This window comes from Colletes gigas, unplaced genomic scaffold (assembly GCF_013123115.1).
Source record: "Colletes gigas isolate AHSC1104 unplaced genomic scaffold, ASM1312311v1 Colletes_gigas_Sc00009, whole genome shotgun sequence".
Classification (NCBI taxonomy): domain Eukaryota; kingdom Metazoa; phylum Arthropoda; class Insecta; order Hymenoptera; family Colletidae; genus Colletes; species Colletes gigas.
The window spans coordinates 6589634-6608626 of NW_025106638.1; the positions used below are offsets into that span (position 1 = coordinate 6589634).

Consider the following 18993-nt stretch of genomic DNA (forward strand, 5'->3'; position numbering starts at 1 on the left):
CACAATGTTAAATATTAACGTTAGGATACCTATCAAATTTTAAAGCAGAGTTCTACTTAAAAATACAAGAATATAATTAATTTTTACGAATTAAAAAATGTTTATTGCACAGATCGCATCCGAAGAACTATATTGTCTAAAAGTATAGGCGGCGATCATCTTTTACTGCTTGCCTCGAAAAAAGAAACTAACCTCCTTGACGAAAAATATTTCGCATAATAAGCGAGAATGTTTGCCGCGATGGAAATAATTTCGTCGAGTTGAACGGACGCAGCTAATACGAGACGACGGAAAGAAATTATGATAAATAAAAAATCGTAAAAATCAGTTCGATAGTACTCGCTGTTAAGTGCTCGCGATCGATTCGTAACGTGCAACGATCTCTCAATTACAGTTCCAAGTTGGATCGAATCCGACTACACGCGGAGGACGTTCATCATAAAATTCGAACTATGCGATAATGGCTGCGGCTTTTTTTCCGCGTGGAAACGATCGAAGAGATGCGTCGAACGAGTTCCTCCTTTCTTTCTTTTTTTTTTTCTCTCGAATAGATTCGTTTGCCAGGCCCCATTACCGCGGCAGATACCATCGAACGGATAGAAGGCGAACAGGGTGAAGACGAGGGGGTTGCCCCCGATGGTGGGAGGGGCAAGCAAGTTTTATGTAATCACCAACCGACTCTGCGGGGCTCGGTATTAATACTGGCAATAAATAAACGCCGTCAGGGAGACTCGATCCTAAGGCATCTCGCTGTGCTTCGTCTGGCTCTCACCTCTCTCACTCCACCCTCTTGCCGTACGCATGGACGTCGCACACACTTTTCGAACGAAATTCCGAGTTCCGATCGCAAATCGAAAACCCGTACGAAAGTCGAAGAAAAATCGTATCAGAAATAAAAAAAAAAGGCACAGGATTATATTTTGCTATTTTTTTTTTAACATTAATTTAAAGACACTCGAGGTAACCAAACGATTCGAATTAAGTTCTTCGCGAGGGACAAATATTGTTACATTTTGACTCAGGTCGAGCACGGTTTGTTAGCAGCTGGCGCCGCCTATGCGTACGCATCCATTTTTCTTCCGTTCTTTGCTGTTTGTTCAACCATCTTGCACTCTCTCTTCCACTCGCGACAACTCGCAGATGCTTTTAATTATTAAAACGGTCGAATAATATGTGCGTTTACATACAGGTGTCGTCACGGGAGGAGTCGAGGTCGAACGTCCAATACACTCAGTGTCACAGGTTCTTTTTTAATACTTTCGATATACATCAGTGGTGAAATCCGATTTTACCGGCGCTAACGGTGTCACGAAACACTGCACGATAATGCCGAGACTGCAACGCAATTTTACGGCACGTTTACGTTCCACGTGGCTCGCGTATTAAATTATTTCTGTTCGCTGTTTCGTGTCGTTTTCAACGGAACAGAAATATTATAAAAGAAAAGTTTCGTTTTTACTGGACAACGTTATTTTCGCGGCTACGCGTGCACGCGCAGAGGCTGTACTCAACACAGAACCGGAGTTCCTTTTTTCGAGGTATTCGGAGGAGGCTCTCCGGTGAATTTACATTTCCGTGTATATGGTAACCGGTTTTATGAAGCGGCTCACGGCTTGCAACTTAAGTAGAAGTTTTTTTCTACAAGAGATATCGCCCCGGACAAGAAGATCCGAAGCAACCCGATGCTGGAGACTATTTCGGTGTCTGACCAACGGCATTAGGACCACTGGAGGTTGAACGTTTCAAACTAAAAGGAAGAAACTCTGTTCGATGAGGGTTTCAAATCCAGGAAGAGGCAAGGTAACGCCAAAAAAACGGCATTGAAATCGAACTCGACCGTAACGCGCTTACCCGGTCGAATTCCGAGGCTTTGTTATGCAAAAATGAGAAAAAGAAACCGTGAACTTGAACCGAGTACGAGCCGTCCGTGCAACAGGAAGAAATCGCGACAATGCGACGATTTGACGATTCTTCTTCCTCTTCTTTATTGGTCGCGCGCGTGACCGAGCGAACGAGCGAATAGAAAAGAGAAAGATGCAACGCAAGCAAAAAAGAAAATGATAAAAGAAAGGTTCTCTCGCAACCAGTCATGCCATGCCATTCGTCGCTCGTTATCGCACGACCAGTTGTATCAACGTCTCCGCCTTTATGCAAATGGCCGAAGGCTAATATCCATAATGAGCATTAATCTGTTTTTTTTCTTTTTTGTTTTTTTAAGATGGTCAGCATCTCTGGTCTCGTTCGCCGGGCAGAAACAACGTCCCGGCGAATGTGTGTTGTATCCCACCGTGCAAAAAACGAGAAGCAGAAAAATTCTTGATACTACACACTATTCCACGGCACGACAGAGTAATTTCACGGGCCGCCGTAAAATTTAATTGGTGCTCTTGGGAATGTAAATTCCCTCCAATAAATTCCCCGACGGGTTCGTACTTCGAAGGCAGCCGTTCGCGATACGCGGAGAGAATATCGTTTTGACACGCATAAATTGCTTCCGTATAGTAATTTCTAGGACGAAATTTTCTTCTCTAGGCAACGCCTCGAAACTGTACAAAAAAAAAGGATACGGAAAAGAGACGGTTCGCGATAGAATTGAACGCGACGACGAGTACAGAAATGGTGAAAAGCCGTTGTCGCGAGGCGAGCCGCAGACCGAAGAAGCTCGCAAGAAATAAGCCTACATTCGAGATCCGTTTGACGCGCGCGCACGCGACCGTTGGATTCCCGGTGTATCTCGAGAACCTTCGATTCCGCGACTCGTGTCTCTTTCCCACCTCGCGGAAACGCAGAAAACAAACTTGTGCGTCGACTTATTATGAAACGCCGGGACACGATATCTCCGCGCAAACGGGTGTAAACAAGACGATCGCATTAATTTGCTGCGCACGTGAGACCCGCTGTATTCAGTCGCATGACAAATAGTCGCAAACGTCCGTCGTCGAATTCTTTCGCGGGGAAAAATATCTTTCCTTTTCCTGCGTATTTGTTTACGTGCCGTTTTTCGGACGAAGGGGAGTGGTCGGAGAGAAAGAAAGAAGGATGCCCATTGCATAAGCTATATTTAACTGCACCTGCTGGCGCCAGACTATTCGCACACGCATTCGCATGCATCGTTGCATATTATACGCGTTGCTATACAAGACGCAACGCTCTCTGGCGTCGAACGTCTGTTTCATTCGACGGAACACGAGCGAGCACTCCATGCTCTCTCTCCCTTTCTAGCAAATTTTTCGCCAATTTGCTGTTTCAAAGATCGAATTTCACTGCTCGAACGCTTACGAGATACCCGACGCGTCCTAACGGTTTAAAATTTATATGAATATTGCGAACGATTTCTATTTATACATTGAATATTTGGGTTTCAAATATACATGGTTGAATCACGTTTAGAAATTTTTTAAACTTCTTAACCTTGAATAATACTGCCCCACCTCGCTTTGTCAATTCGTAAGCACCGATCTAATAATATAACGGGTTGGATCATACTCGAATAATTGAGAGAGAAAGAGGGAAAGGAGAAAATATCGGTGGTCAAAATGTGCTTCTCAGACGGCTAAATATGGCGCGCTACCGAGCGACCTTAGAAAACCGCTACAAAGCGTTTAATTTAATTAGGCTTCGCGAAACGCACCGATGACGATGAGCCCGACCAATGGGCGTGTCCGTGTCCACCGACACCCGCCTACCCGTTTCCAGTGTTCCTCGTGTATGATTAGACTGTAGGTCCAATGGGGGGGGGAGCATGTTTTCATAAAATTCTAGGAAAAGATTGCTTGCGATACGTCGCACGATCTGTCGGCTCTATAACCTAAACCGATCGAACACGTGTATCGTTCCAGAGCAGTTGGAAAAATGAACAAAATAAGCGGAAATAAAATATAAAAATAGTAGTACCAGAAGACTAGGCACGTGGCATCCATGTTCAAGTTATGCGGGTTACATAATCCCAACGAAACTATCGATACATCCCGGACTTTTGAAACCGTCGCCTATTTTCGAATATCTAATTACTTCGATATAGAGATGAACCTACGAAAATCTTCGTTTCTGGTCTCGAATACGATTCCCTGTAAATTCGGTGAGCAGAGTTAAAAATATTCACTTACCAAGCTGGAGGCAAGGGATCAAGGATCTTGGATCAGTGTCCGATCTGCCGGCGTCGTGGGTTCGCGACCAAGTCCTGCAGGGCCCCTCGGACGATCGATTCTTCGGCAAGGAGGCAGCGTAGAGGGCGGCGAGGAAGAACCGGTGCACCACTCCAGATACGAGACGTGACGCACACTCTCGAGCAAAGTGCACGATGACTCGGCGCCGCCTTCCGTCCTGCTACCCAGCGAGGCTCGAAAAAGAGACGGAAGAGCCAGGAGATTCGCAGATCACTGAGAATCGCACAGGAGAGAAGGAAGGATATAACCGTCGAGTCGTGCAGGCCCGAAAACCGCACTGTCAGCCGGAAGCGTGGCACACGATCGAGAACGAGCGCGAAGGGAGTAGGAGACAACGGAAGGTGGAGAAGAGAGCCTTCGTTACCGAGCAAAAAACCGAGGAAACCCGGAGGAGTGGGGACGACGTAGACGCGTACGAGGGTAGACTTCCTTCCTCTTTCGTGAACGCGTGTGCGACAGGATGCGTACGAACCGGCTTCGCCGTAGACGTCGGGCGTGCTTCTTCCTTGCGTTTCCCGCGAAGTCTCTGATCGAAGGGATCGAGAACTTCCCGCACCGGGGATTGAAACGAGTCCGAAGCGCGAGAAACGAACCGTTGCGCTCCGAACGAAGACGAACTCGAAACTACTCATACGCGATCGACCACCATAACTGGAGGAACGAACGACGCGGACTGAACTGCGCGGAGGCTGGCGAGAACTCTGCCAGTCACGGGTGCGCGTTTCCATCGCGCCGACCGGTAGTGGGGGTAAAACGACGGCGCGTGAGAGTGCGTTCGTTCCACTGAGCGACGGAAACGCGGTGGGGTTAGGGTTCGCGCGGATACCAGGAGCGGGGATGCGCCCGAACGCACCCCGTGAATGACGCAGGTGGCGGCTACGGACAATGACAGCGTTTGCGCATCGCTACCGTATTCTGCTAATTATTTCTTTAATTACGCGCCGTCGTCCGACCAATTCGTCCTGATTTCAATTAAAAAAAAAAAAAATGAATCGAATATAGACGAGAATAACAGGTCGTGATAAAAATTAAAATCAATCGAACGCCATGTCGGTCCTTGGGGATCAACGGTACCAAATCTTAAAAAATAATACTAAAATAATTATTATTTCTAAAAATAATGAATGATTCCTGAAACTCGACGGTAGAATTCGCAATTGTTTCGTTACGATTCTCCTTGTCTTTCGCCAACGTCCTCGTTGACAGATATAAATCTCTAAAGAGCGCGTGAATCGGTATATTTCGCTGCTGGTCGAAGACGACGCGTAACAGTTGCAAATATGCACATATCGCCATATTTTACGACACGCTACGACAGAACGCTTCGTCACCGAGTTCAAGGCGCGCGCGTTGATAACGCCTCGTTCGCAGGCTTCTTGTGGCATTTATCGTGTTACCTCGTGAACTCCGTTATATTTGGTATTCTAAATAAAAAAGTGAAAAAGAAAGAAGAAGGGGAGCGATCGCGGGGAAAAAATTGTCGATTAATTATCGTTCGTATCGCGGCCGGCGAGGATTGCGACACCGCAATCTTTTATCTGCCTCGATTGCCGCTCGATACGCGTTTTAACGAGAACGATGATTTACATCGTCTCGGCTGGATGAAATCTCACCCCGTTCGCTGCTCTATCGTTTTACGTAACCAGTGCATTTATACTCCACGTCGGTAATAATCTTATCGGCGAAGAGCGACCCCGACGACCCCGTGTTTTCTCGACGCGTCGTCACGAATTGAAAAAATTTTATCAAGCTGGAAACTAACGTTCCCGATCCCGCTTACGAAATAGGGTGAGCTACGCTCTATCGATAAATAAGTCGGACATATGAACGGGGCCCTAATAGGCGCAAAACCGAACGGACACGTCGAACGTTGCATCATGGTACATACTTACAGTTTCGTCTCTACGTTCGACGAAAGATGTGATTCGCATGGATTAAACGATCGTTTTTGCTGTTACGAAAAAATTCATCCGTCTATCCAATCAAGAGTAGATAAAATTTTCTCCGACATAAAAACTGCGCGATAAATCATAGTTGATAATTACCCCTTATCTCTACTCAAGCACGATATTCGAACTGGGAACATCCGTACAGTGCGGTGTACAGAAATAGTGAATTAGGTTAACTAACCATTTTAGTAAAAAATGATTGATCTATACCGAGAGCTTAACATTTTTCAATAATCTAATTTATTTAAGACTTACGGAACCGATCAGATATTTTTACGTGTTTCAGAAACAATAATTAAATGTTTTTTACATGTAGAACTAGTTGTTTACAACTTATTGTCGATTCTGTAACTACAAATATTTTAGATAGACCACTTTCAATAAAAATTCATTTCTTGGTAGCATTATTACACTTGTATGGTTTTACCAAAAGTTAATCTTTTTCTGAGAAATGGCTGCACGAAATCATATGATGCGAGAAAGTTGCCAAGACGTAACATTCCTACCTCCTCCCAAGTTAGAAACCATATCTAAAACGACTGATAAAACTGTTTGTGCCACGTTTTGTGTTTGGTTGACGCATCGAAGATACCATTATAGTTTCGAACTATCTCCGAATAAAGTCTATTTTACTTTTGGATTATAAATAGCTAATAGAAACCTTCCGAGAAACGAGATAAATGGTAAAAATAACTGTAGATACGTCTCCATTCTTACAGAAAGCAAGCAAAACCTTTGGGTCACATTGGTCGGGTACTTTACTGAAAAATTATTTAATTCCAAAGTTCGATTTCGAGTCAGATTCACGCAAATAGTGCACGAGGATTAAGATAACATTATTTGGACCTACCACGTATTTTTCTTACAGATAATGACTATCTTTTTAGTAAATATAAGTAGTTAAATCTTGTGTAGTCGGTTTCGATTCTTAAAATAACAACTTAATCTTGTCTTAGGAGATTATTTAGAAAGTTCTCTTCATAAAATTCATGTTTAATTGATAGTAGACGCGGAGGAGCTGTGGATTTCCATTCTTCGTTCCAGTTGCTTTGTATCCTCAGTATTATGAGAGAGGTCAGGTTGTTTGGCATTAAAAGTTGATCGTAAGATGATGTTACAAGATTTCCTCTTTCGCCATTTTATCTGCCAGTTCATTTTTAACCTAAAAAATGGTGTTTAGGCGATATTAATAGCAGCGCCTATTTTAAATGTGTCGATTGGTATAATTCTTGTAACGTGACATGCTAAAAATGATAGAAAATCGTAGTTGCCCCTTCTTTGGTGCAATATTTTTGGCTTGAGTATTATAATCGAATCTTTTTACCGCGTTCTCGTTTGACGGGAGAAGAATCGGACCTGTCCACGGAACAACGCGCAGCGTCATTGCAAGAACAGAGCCCCGGATAGATCGTGACCACACCTTTTGTATCGTGAATCGCTAAACGAGGTTCGTCTAAAAACGACGACTGCAAAACTGCCGCTGCGCGTCCCACGGGAACGGAATATTGAAAATTACCTAGTCCACAAATAGTTCGGTTTTTCAAATGCAAATGCAATTCTTTTTTGTTCAAGACGTTGGTCATGAATATATGGAAGCCCCGAACTTCCTGAATATTTATCTGCGTCTATTCCATTCTCCTTTGGATGCGCATTAGTATGCCGTTTTCCTCGTTACACCGTTACCAGGCTAATTCAATATCCTTCCGATGGAAGAAAGGACACTTTCTCATTAGCCTACAAAACCCATAAGCGTTACACAGCCCACAGAGAACGAAAGTCCTTCCACGAAAACGCTACGCACACTAACAACAGTCGTGGAACAACGAACGAACCGAGAAAAAAATTGTTTACCATCGCATTAGTATTGTCGTCGTCTCGCACGGATATTCGATCTCGTATCATATTACATGCAATACTTGGCGGCCTAGTAGGAGGGAACGAGACCTTGAACCTCATCGCGTTGGACTCTGTTAGATTCAGGAGAAGAATACGTGTCCTTTTCCAAACAATAACATCGTCCGATCGAGTTGAGCGTTCACCTTGGTGGTCTGGCAGTTGGAAACACAAACCAATGTAAAATGTATTCCAAAGTCGGGTATCTATTCGTCGCCTATCGTTCGAGTAAAAAGTACCCGTCCAATTCTGACGGGCGAATTTATTCCGACGGGTTTTCGCTCGGAAATTTCTAAAAGATAACTACAAGAAGAATTCTAGACGGTAGCCAACAAGAGGCAACCTAAATCGAGTAGAAACTCTCGCGCGCTTATTCTCGTTTTCCCTTTTGCTGATCCTCTCCCAGCCGCTTCTCGAGCCGCGACGCGAGGATGCAGCGGGTTCGGTTGGCTCGTTTTCAAGGAATAAAGAAAAGAAGAAAAAGGTGGAAGGTGGTAGAGAAGGGAGGAGTGAGTGAGGAAGGAATTGGCCATCACGGCCAGTGACACGGCCCGCGATCGGCATATCTCCTTGACCACGTCATCGTCGAACAGTGGCCCCGTGGTAGGGCGAGAATTTGCGGAGTGTATTAGTAGGCCATGACGAAAATACCGGGCAGTCCGGATAGTAATAGCGAGTATCTAGACGGCATTGACCGCACCCGAATCCGTGCAGGTCGTTCCCCGTTCTCCTCGTTCGTCACGGTGGTCGTTAAAGTCGCATTTAGAGGAGGACATCACCGGGATGCATTTCAGAGACACATTTAGGAACGATCGCGGTGCAGCTAAACGTCGCCTCAAATTCTTTCGCATATCGCGCTCTTGAAACACAGGGGTCCACGAAACGTTACAGCGATGTAACACGAATGGGCCGTACCGCGCTGGATCGGCCACTTTCCCAACGTCCAGGTCAGGGAACTTGTACGATGTTTGGAAATATTGTATTCCGTATGAAATTGACCGTCGTATTTGTCGTATTTAGAATAATCACGACGAGATCGCTTCAAAGAAACAATCGTGGCAGATCAGATCTCATTCTTCTCGACGCTGTGTTGCATTCGATGTGAGGTTATGTAGTCTTCCACTGACATTTATCGGTACAATAATTTCGCGATTAATGATCAATAGGTTGATCGTGTCTGATCCTTGATCGTTTATATTATTCATTAATCATGATTACTGAATTAGTCTGTAACGGGGATCATTAATCACTTACTTGAGTCGTTCGTAAAATTACAATTTTCCCAACGCTGGCACGCGTTTGCAAAGAAAGACTTTGAATAGCAATAAATAAGGTACTTGAGCGTATTATACGAGGCACAAGACAGTGTGATGATTCCACGTGGAAAAGTGAATCGAAAATATATAATTACGCGTGCCGTAACTCAATGAAACAGTTTTAAGTAAATCAATCTAGAAATTATTATACGGTTTGGCTGTCTCTCAAATTGTCGCCGCTTCAAACGGAAAGCTGACAAGCGAGTGTCAAAATTCCGTCGCGACGTGATTGACGGTGGGGAATGTAACCTTGGACCTTGAGCGACCAGTCGATCTCGTCTCGTCCGTAAAACCGAAATTCCCGCCCGGAAACGGAAAACGGAAGGCAACCCTCGCTTCCTATCAATTATTCATAAGACTCGAGGAGAACGTAAGAGGCTCAGTCGCGAACGTGGCCACAATTTTTTTACGACGGATAATATCGAGATACGCGTTCGATCGTAAATTTACATCGCGCGAATATAATTCCGGATAATCGATCGAACGGTGGAGGAAAAGCTCACGTATAAAGCAGAGACAACATTTTATAAATATAATAGATTCAGTTTATCGGTCGTAGACTGTTCCGGGCGTAGACCGCTTAAATCAATTCCATCGGCGATCGTCGCGAAACGATAGCGTAACGGGAGGGCCATTTTAATTACCGTTAATGAGCGTTGCTCGGGTAATGGAACGCGTTTCCTCGTCGGGCACGAATACCGGCGTCTGGATGCGGGACGTTCGCTCGTAAAAGAGACATTTATTGGTCGTAAACGCATGCTGGCTGTATCTTCGGGACCCTGGCGACTGAAAAGCCGAACCGTTTGATCGTTTCGTGGCAGCACGGTCGGTTAGGAACCGTGTAACAATGGGGGCGTACGTCGTTGACAAACATGGGAGCGGCGTATTGGGTCGATGGTAAAAAAAGAAAGGACGGAGGACTGGGATAGAGAATTATATCCCGACTCGACCTTTCTACCTACTGTTGCATGTGTTTCGCTACGTTTATATGTACCTAGGTGTGGCCTATGTGTTCTTTCGCCTCTGAACTATATCATGCTTCCGGTATAATCGTCCAGGAAAATATTCTGGCGAACGGATTAATCGCGGACCGCATGAAATATGATTTTTCTTTTGTTCGCGCTTTAATTGTCGAAAGCTTCAACCCAGTGGAAATTCTTTAACTGTTTAAGAAAAATTTTCTCTTTAATGAAATTCTCTGTATTACCAGTTATTGATAAATGTATGAGATTCTTTTAATATTCCAAAATGTCACGCTCGCTTATTGTTAGTATGTATACAGGGTGTTCGGCCACCCATGGGAAAAATTTTAACGGGATATTCTAGAAGCCAAAATAAGACGAAAATCAAGAATACTAATTTGTTGATGGAGGCTTTGTTAAAAAGTTATTAACGTTTAAAGTTCCGCCCGTGCTGAATTTTTTTCTCGAAAATGCGCAGGATTTTGGGGGTATGTCTGTTCACCAAAAATGATTGTAATTGACCCACGTAACCGAAAATAATTTTTCCAGAACGATTTGAAACTTTTATTTTCCGTTGAAAAATTTCACACCTTTTCGAATTTTTTTCTAGATAGTGGGTAGGATTTCGGGGGTATGTCTATTCACCAAAAATGATTGTAATTGGCACCCGCAACCGAAAATAATTTTTCTAGAACGATTTGAAATTTTTTAATTTAATTGTTAACAACTTTTTAACGTTTAAAGTTCCGCCTGTAGAACGGCAATCTGTGAACAGCTGCGTACGCGTGATAGTGATTCTCACTCGAAAACTGTAAGGCTGTCGATACGTCACTAGGTAGAGTTTCTTGTGCTGAGTGAGCACCACTATCGCGCGCACGCAGCTGTACGCAGGTTACCTATCTACAGGCGCAACTATAAACGTTAATAACTTTTTAATATATATTCTTGATTTTCGTCTTATTTTAGCCTCTAGAATCGCCCATTAAAATTTTTCCCAGGGGTGGCCGAACACCCTGTATATTGTCATATGTACTTATAATATAGGCAGTTGAAAACATACATCATATTTCAATTCCTTTTGCGGAAAATTCGTTTTATATAGAAACTGATAACAATTATTATTTGTAGATAATAATACCACATTCCCGATAATCGGAACACTTTCCAATATATTGATACGTCACATCGTGCATGATTGACCTTATGCACTTCATTCCACGCTATCGAGCTCTATATTTGTTTCAACGTACGATATATTATTTTCAAGAACAAGCGTACCGAGCTTGTATTTATCATTGTTTTATCAACAAAATGTACCGGCACAAAAAAAGCGTTAAATTCTGTAAGCAACTATTTTTTACTTAACGATGCGTTGATGTAAATGTGTAGAAAATATTTCAATTTTGTTGTTCTCCATTGTATTTTTAACCAACTCGGGTCGGTTGGGAAAAAACCTTTGAATCTGAATGTTGTCAAAATACGATAAAAAAAATTCATGTACGAATGAAACGTACATGAAAGTTTACGAACGAGTCTAAAATTTTTATTCGTTTTCGTGAATAAAAATTTATCCGACTCTGATGCGACCTGAAACCACGATCGATTTAGAGAAAATTTTCGTGTGCACGAGGGCGCAATTAAGGCGCAAAAGAAATAGAATTTCCACGTGGCGGGTTCAACGTTTTCCCAGTTATTTCTCGCGGCAGTGGCGCAGCCACGTAGGGTTCATTAAAAATATATACAAATCCCCGTTTCGACGGATACACGCGGCCCTGAGATTCACCAAAATAGTTTCAGTATGTACAATCTTCATTATTTGTCCCGTGCGTGGTTAATTCCAGCTCCGAGTAACAGGTTCTTTCCCGATAACTTTTTCCAGCACAAAAGTTTCCAGTGAGGGGGTTATTCTCGTTGGGGGACGTTGATTTCAAGCGATATCGAAAATAACTGATCACTATTTAATTATAGAACAAAGATTTGAAAGTACAATTATTTAAAATATTCAGTTCATCCGGTAACCTAAGAAATTACTATTTTTTTTGTACAGGTTGTTCGGCCACACCAAAAAAAATTAAATTAAAAAATTTCAAATCGTTCTGAAAAAATTATTTTCGGTTGCGGAGGTCAATTACAATCAGTTTTGGTGAATACATATACCCCCGAAATCCTACCCTACTTTTGGGAAAAAAATTCGAGTAGGTGCTGAAATTTTTCGGCGAAAAAAAAATTTTTCAAATCGTTCTAAAAAAATTATTGCCGGTTCCAGGGGTCGAATACAATCATTTTTGGTTATTACACATACCCCTGAATTCCTTTGTATTTTCGAGAAAAAAATACCTCGCCGGAAATCTAACGTGAGGCCAAAAATGCTTCCCTCATGCGTATCTTTAAAATGTCATAACTTCTGAACGGATTGGGGGATTTCAATGTCTCAAAAAGCGAGCGACGCGTATTTTGGTCAAGAATATGTAGAAATTCCAAGAATATTCGAAAAGCTGATCCTTAACCCCGTAAAGTGAGAAAAACACTATAAAAATGGCCCAATCTTCAAACGTCCATAACTTCTACAATAGTGAACGTATTTCAATGAAATTTAATATGGAAGCAGAGCTCATGGATACCTACAAAAATGTACTTAACAAAATTTCCGTAGGACGTCAAACAAATTGATTGAAAATGAAAAACGAATTTTTAAGAAAAATCGAAAGGGGGTAGGTGCCTACATTTTTCGACAAAAAAAAAATTTCAAATCTTTTTGGAAAAATTATTTTCGGTTGCGAAGGTCAATTACAATTATTTTTGGTGAATAGACATACCTCCAACATCCTGCGCATTCTCGAGAAAAAAAATCAGTACGGACGGAACTTTAAACGTTAATAACTTTTTAACGAAGCCTCTATCAGCAAATTGATATTCCTGATTTTCGTCTTATTTTGCCCTCTAGAATCTCTCATTACAATTTTTTCAGGGATGGCCGAACACCCTGTATAGTGTTGATAAGGTCAGGATACGAAATAATAAACCCAGACGGAATTAACGAACAAGAAATTTATCAAATCAAATATGGCTGTACGTAATGCGACGATCGCGACGACGCAACGAAACAATCCGACGATCTCGAACATTTACAGCTCTTGTCTCAGCAGACGATGACTGAACACCTATGTATACAATGCCTGAGAAGAATGCTCGTCCATTTTTCTAATATATAGAATGAGTCAACAATGTTGCCGCCGCCGCCGTTTATAAATTTAATAAATAAATTTTAAAAAATATTCCCGGTAATGATCCTGTTAAATGTTTGATAAAAATTATTTTCCCTCGGGGTTGCCTAGTAAATAGAAGAGAAATAACGACGGGGGCGAGTAAACGTAACGAAATTGTACGAAGGACAAACAGGCCAGATAACCCGAGTACTCGGTTAGCAACACGATCGTCCGACTATTACGAGAACGATAACAAGCACGTATGCGTCCGTCTTGGTATCTGGGGTTATCGTTTTCCTTTTTTCTTTCTTTCTGGGGCCAACCGAAGAGGGGAGCGTTAACTGCGAAGGATCAGAGTGGACTATGGGTCATCGGAAGAACCGACAAACCATCTCGACCATATCCATTCAAATTTATTTAGTCCCACCATTTCGATCGAACGACGAAAATATTCCTCCACGTTGCATTAAAGTAATCTACTGTTTCAATTGTCCGTATTATCGCGTACCAATGTTCATGGGAACGAATGTATTTAGTTTCTTCAAAGAATACATAAACACGATATTTTTAGAACATTCCATATTACGTAACATTGTTAAGAAACGTATTTTACATTTACGTAATTTAACGATGTTAATATTGTAAGATAACCTTTTCGTAAATTTTACGATTTAAAAAAATAATATACCTATCGGTTAAACCTAACCTTACATTTTGATGTAAACTTCGACAGGACGAGTTTCGATAATAATAATGCGCGCCATCAGTGTCCGTAAATCTAGTGTTAAAGATAGTAACGGTCCCTCTAGAAATTTCTTGTAGTGTATTGGCCGCGAATATATCGCCTGTGCGCTCGGAACACGCAAATATTGTCGCAGTTCGCCACATCAAGGGTCTCCGTATCCGCTGACGTCACGTCGACCCCGACGACCTCACCGAACTTTGCGCCACATTAACATGCCGATTTACAAGCGTTTATGTACGTTCGATTTCCGCTCAGCGAAACATTCCGGATCGGAATGGCGGCGTCGCCTAAGAAACGTCGCTCGGCGACCGAACATCGTCGAATCGCATTCTGCGTCAAGCAGATCTGTTTCGAACGGTTCGATTTTAATTACGATGCACAGCTGTGCGACGGCAAACCGCAGAAATTGGACTCTATCGCGATAATTATCACAGGGTAATCGTCGTCAACAAGTGGTCTTAATTAAACGGATCGGAATACGATCTTTTATCTATGGATAAAAGTAGAATATTACAATGTTATCGACGATGTATTAACGATCGATCGCTTGTCGCTGATTTTGCCTACGATTGCAAAAAGATCTACGAAGTTGTCCAATCTATTTACACACGGTAGCCCACAAAAGTCTTCGTACACAAAAATGAAATTGATTTGACATTGAAAGTGAATCAGTAAAATTACGTACGCGTGATAGCGGCCGATCGTGGCTGGCTGGTGATCTCACGTACGTGTGACAGCGGCCGGTGATAGTTGGCTGGTAAAATCACGTACGCATGACAGCAGACGATGATTGTTAAGCTGGCAATCTCACGTACTTACGCAGGACAGTGGCCGATGAGTGGTCGTTAAAATGTTAAGGAGGGTTAGGTTTTTAGAGATTTGGGTACCAAACAGATATAAAATAAACAAAATATTGAATTAATTCTAATACGGACTATAAAGATACACTTACTGTTGCGGGCCACTGTGTATGGTCGATTGCTATCCTGTAACGTGGATAACTATCATCTTTCCAGATTCTTGCTTTATAACCTAAACGTATCGATAACTTTGCTACTTAAAATAATACCTCAAACATTAGGTATATTACAAAAAATTGTATAGGAATTACGATATAACTGTACTAAAAGACCAATACCATTTATGGCATTCTTACTAATCTTTTTCGTAGATAACGATTGCCTAGTGTTGCATTTCGTTATTAATGTAAATAAATGTCTACTAATGATCGTTTCAAATATAAATGATGAGTAAATACTTTGGTACACAAGTCTTTATTTTCAATGGAAACAGAGATGCATGAAATGCCTTTTAATTGATACGAAGTTTTTGTTAAATCATTTATAATATCCCTGCTATACTGGTGCTACACCCGTTCGGAAATTCAACGAAACTAAAAAATTCGTGTCGTGATCAACTGGTAAGTGCTCGGTCGATCATGTTTTACGTGTTGATTTCCGATACACGATTCCCTATAACGTGAACAAAATAATAACGGTAAACAGTTAGACCTATAAATGGACGTTTACGCGTGGTTTCGTACAGGTGTCTTAATGTGTTCTCGTGTAACATTGAAAGTACATTTAATTGTCCCTAATTTGGGCGAGAAATCAAATATTGTTTACGCTTCTGATTTGTGAAAATAATCGTATACAGTGAAAATCGTAACATTTGATCAGAATTGATAGTCTTCGATTCTTTTTACACGGACGGTTTTTATGTGCAACGCAAGATTCATTGAGTGTTTTGATTTTTACGCAGTTTTAAGTAATAACTTCTTAATGTAAGATAATCGTTTTTAGGATTAGTGGGAGGTATTTCGTCGTCAGAATTCGTATTCATTCCTACATCAATGTCTTCGTTGACCGGGTCGCTTAAGTTGTTATTAACATCGTACAATTTATTGTACTGTGCTATGTAACTAAATTTCTGTAATCTTTGTAAAATCGTCAATGTCAAAGCGTTCGAAGCTAATTTGTATGCTTTGTCCAAAGAGCTTTTATAATCGATTCCATTGACCTTCGTCTGCAATAAAAGTAATTATCTTTCATGCTGAAAATAATGAAGTTTTTTAAACAAACCAATACCTCTTTAATAAGTTTGCTATATTTATTTGATGCAAATGGTTTAATATTTCGTTTATGGACCCAAGCATTCTCGAACTGATCTTCGTTGAAAAACGTAACATAGTATCTAATCTAAAAATTTATATACGATTTATTATTTTACACAAGAGATAATTAAATGTAATTATGAACGCAATAATTCTTGTGAGGAGAAACATAATGCTTACAGGTTGCTGAGAATTTTTAATTAATTCATAATATCTGAAAGTTATAGGACAATCATTAACTATTCCAGGCCACCATGGGTAGCCACGTATGTAAGCCCACACGATGCTACCAGCATTGTAAGTGTTTTCAATTAAATCCGACTCTACAGCAGGCGATCTAGATACTTCCGGTATGTTACAAGATGCTATTGACTTATCTGTGAAATTAAACCATAGCATTAAGTATATGCATAAAAAATTGTGCAAAAAACATTTACCAACCAGAATTCATTTCACAGTACCATACTTTAGGTACATCCAATGGATCGTGATATTCTTCGACATATCTCCATTTCTTACACTTCTTTCTACAACACTGAATCCAGAGACCGATGTCTCTTCGAACCTGTAGCCAATACAATTTCTCTTTCCAGGTAAAATCATTGTTGCATTGAGACAATGTTTTTGTATTCTGATTAAATACTAATGAGCAAACAAAATTCCATTTCAGTTATAAAATACATCTAAAGTAAAACATCCGATACGTTTCTAAGTTTGCACAAACTTTACTTGATACAAATCTATTCCTTTGTAAAATAGCATTATATTATACAATCTTATTACAATCTTTTCCTTAAGGGTAACGTACTTATATTATTAAATTAACAGCTAACCGTACACTGTTATACACGAAAATGGGTTAATTTATCTTTGGCATCGGTATCTTTTGTTTTTAACGTGTGCGTGGATTTTTTATCATTCTGTGTACACCTACCTATAGACGATAATTGTGTTAAATTATTTTCGGTGTTCGGTCTGTTTTCAGACCTGTTCCCTATGATATTCCTATCGTTTTCTTTATCGTTAACGTGTATCTTAGTTTTGTCTACCCTGGTACGTAATTTACGTATTTGTTTTTGCGTGGTATTTTCTCCGTTACATTTCAACGTTTCTTTACAAAACAACGCGTTGCTCGATTGGCCAAACGAAACATGTATGCCGCTGTCCACGTAGTTGGAAGCTTCCAATTCTTCTTCGGTGTATTGCAACTTCCTCGGCTTCAAGTTTATCTTCTTTGACTGTTTTGTATTCTTAATCGGCGCCTTCGGCGTAGCGATCGATTGTTTTTCCACCGGTGGCGTAAAAAATGACGAGTCGTTCGGGTTTTCGTCGGACTGTTCTTTATTGAACAAATTGAACTAAAAATAGTAGGTACACAAATGTACATTTATTCCTAAGCTTTTAATAAATTAATTCAACTTACGCTTAAAAATTATTATTTCATTGTCTCATAATACCTGTGAGAACTTTGTGGATACGTTATGTAATTCCACTTGTCCGAATTCTGATTTCGTAAACAACATCGTAGGAGTTCGTTGACCTCCGATTTGTCCGTTGAAGTTCGATCGTTCGAACAGAAAATTTTTACGTTGCATGTTGCCTCAAGAGTACCGACTTTCCTCGATCGAAATTCGGACTGACGTTTGCACGAAGGGGGAAAATAACGAAAAGAAAATTACAGAAATAGGTAACGCTTAATTATTCTTTTACTATGTCACGACCTACGAACACTACGCGAAAACAGCGTAATTTTGACGCGAATAAAAGTCGCGACCGCGGGAAGAGTAAAATTATCCGAGTGAACAAGATACCCGCCGCGTCTGTAACGGGGTCCTCACTACGTTTCGCACGGCTTTCGTTGCAAAGCAACGCGAACCAATGAAAATTTGGATATTATAACAAATGACGAACGAATAAAGGGCGCTGTTTAGAAACGGATTTTAAATTTGCAACCAATGACCAACAATTTGTTCATACCTTTATTTTATGGAACAAGAAATGAAATGTAACGCTTGTTATTGTCCGTTTGAAATGTTGTAATTGTCGCCAAGGCTACGATTCGTCGATCTAATTTTCATTTTCGGAATTTTACTCCAATTTGTCGTTCGATTAAAATAATATTAGTAACAATGCAAAATCATTCTTTAAATTGTATTTGGGTCGTAAAGTAAAAGATACATTTTTTGCATATAACACGATCGCTAATTAGAAACAACTGCTTACATCATTTCTATTAACATGCGATGCGTACAAAGATACATACGTATATGCTTGAATAATGCAAATTACAAATCATGTATTATATAATTCAAGAACATCATCCCCGGTTTGTTGTCGAATGACATAATTGTATTTTGAAAACAAAGAAATCGTAAAATAATGTCTGAAATAATATTTCGAAAGTTTCGGCTTGATCTATCTACGAGAAAACTTGGAGCAGCTATAACACGGGCACCCTGTATACGTTTATATAGCTGATCAACCGAGAAACGTAATATATTTCTGTGTTGAGATTTTTGAATTTTAACTTACTCTTTTCTGAAGATTTTCACGATGTTTTAATAATTTCGTGTTCACGCGGTGCTCGAAAAATCGCTGTTGCTCGATTAAATTGTGTTTCGTTGCCGAAAATTGCCGAAGTCG

The 18993-nt window shown here is 40.9% G+C and overlaps 1 protein-coding gene and 1 long non-coding RNA gene across 2 annotated transcripts; both read right to left on the reverse strand.

The window, feature by feature from the left end:
- Positions 1-7242: 7242 nt before the first annotated feature.
- LOC122397353 lies at positions 7243-7960 on the reverse strand. The gene is made up of 2 exons (XR_006259104.1): positions 7632-7960; positions 7243-7277 (listed from the first exon to the last, which is right to left on the reverse strand). It is a non-coding gene; the product is annotated as an uncharacterized LOC122397353 (long non-coding RNA).
- A 7684-nt stretch (positions 7961-15644) lies between these two features.
- LOC122397554 lies at positions 15645-18948 on the reverse strand. The gene is made up of 7 exons (XM_043396792.1): positions 18883-18948; positions 17808-17986; positions 17285-17708; positions 16792-16992; positions 16531-16727; positions 16325-16435; positions 15645-16262 (listed from the first exon to the last, which is right to left on the reverse strand). The coding sequence occupies exons 2-7, from the start codon at positions 17943-17945 to the stop codon at positions 15972-15974; spliced, it is 1362 nt and encodes a 453-aa protein (XP_043252727.1). The 5' UTR covers positions 17946-17986; positions 18883-18948; the 3' UTR covers positions 15645-15971.
- Positions 18949-18993: the final 45 nt, after the last annotated feature.

Excerpts from the sequence above, each read along its gene's own strand:
- LOC122397554 (XM_043396792.1), bottom strand. The coding sequence starts at position 17,945 with ATGCAACGTAAAAATTTTCTGTTCGAACGATCGAACTTCAACGGACAA. Across the intron at positions 16,728-16,791 it reads GTACTGTGAAATGAATTCTG|ATAAGTCAATAGCATCTTGT; the intron begins GTTGGTAAATGT and ends TTAATTTCACAG. Across the intron at positions 16,263-16,324 it reads ATAGCAAACTTATTAAAGAG|ACGAAGGTCAATGGAATCGA; the intron begins GTATTGGTTTGT and ends CTTTTATTGCAG.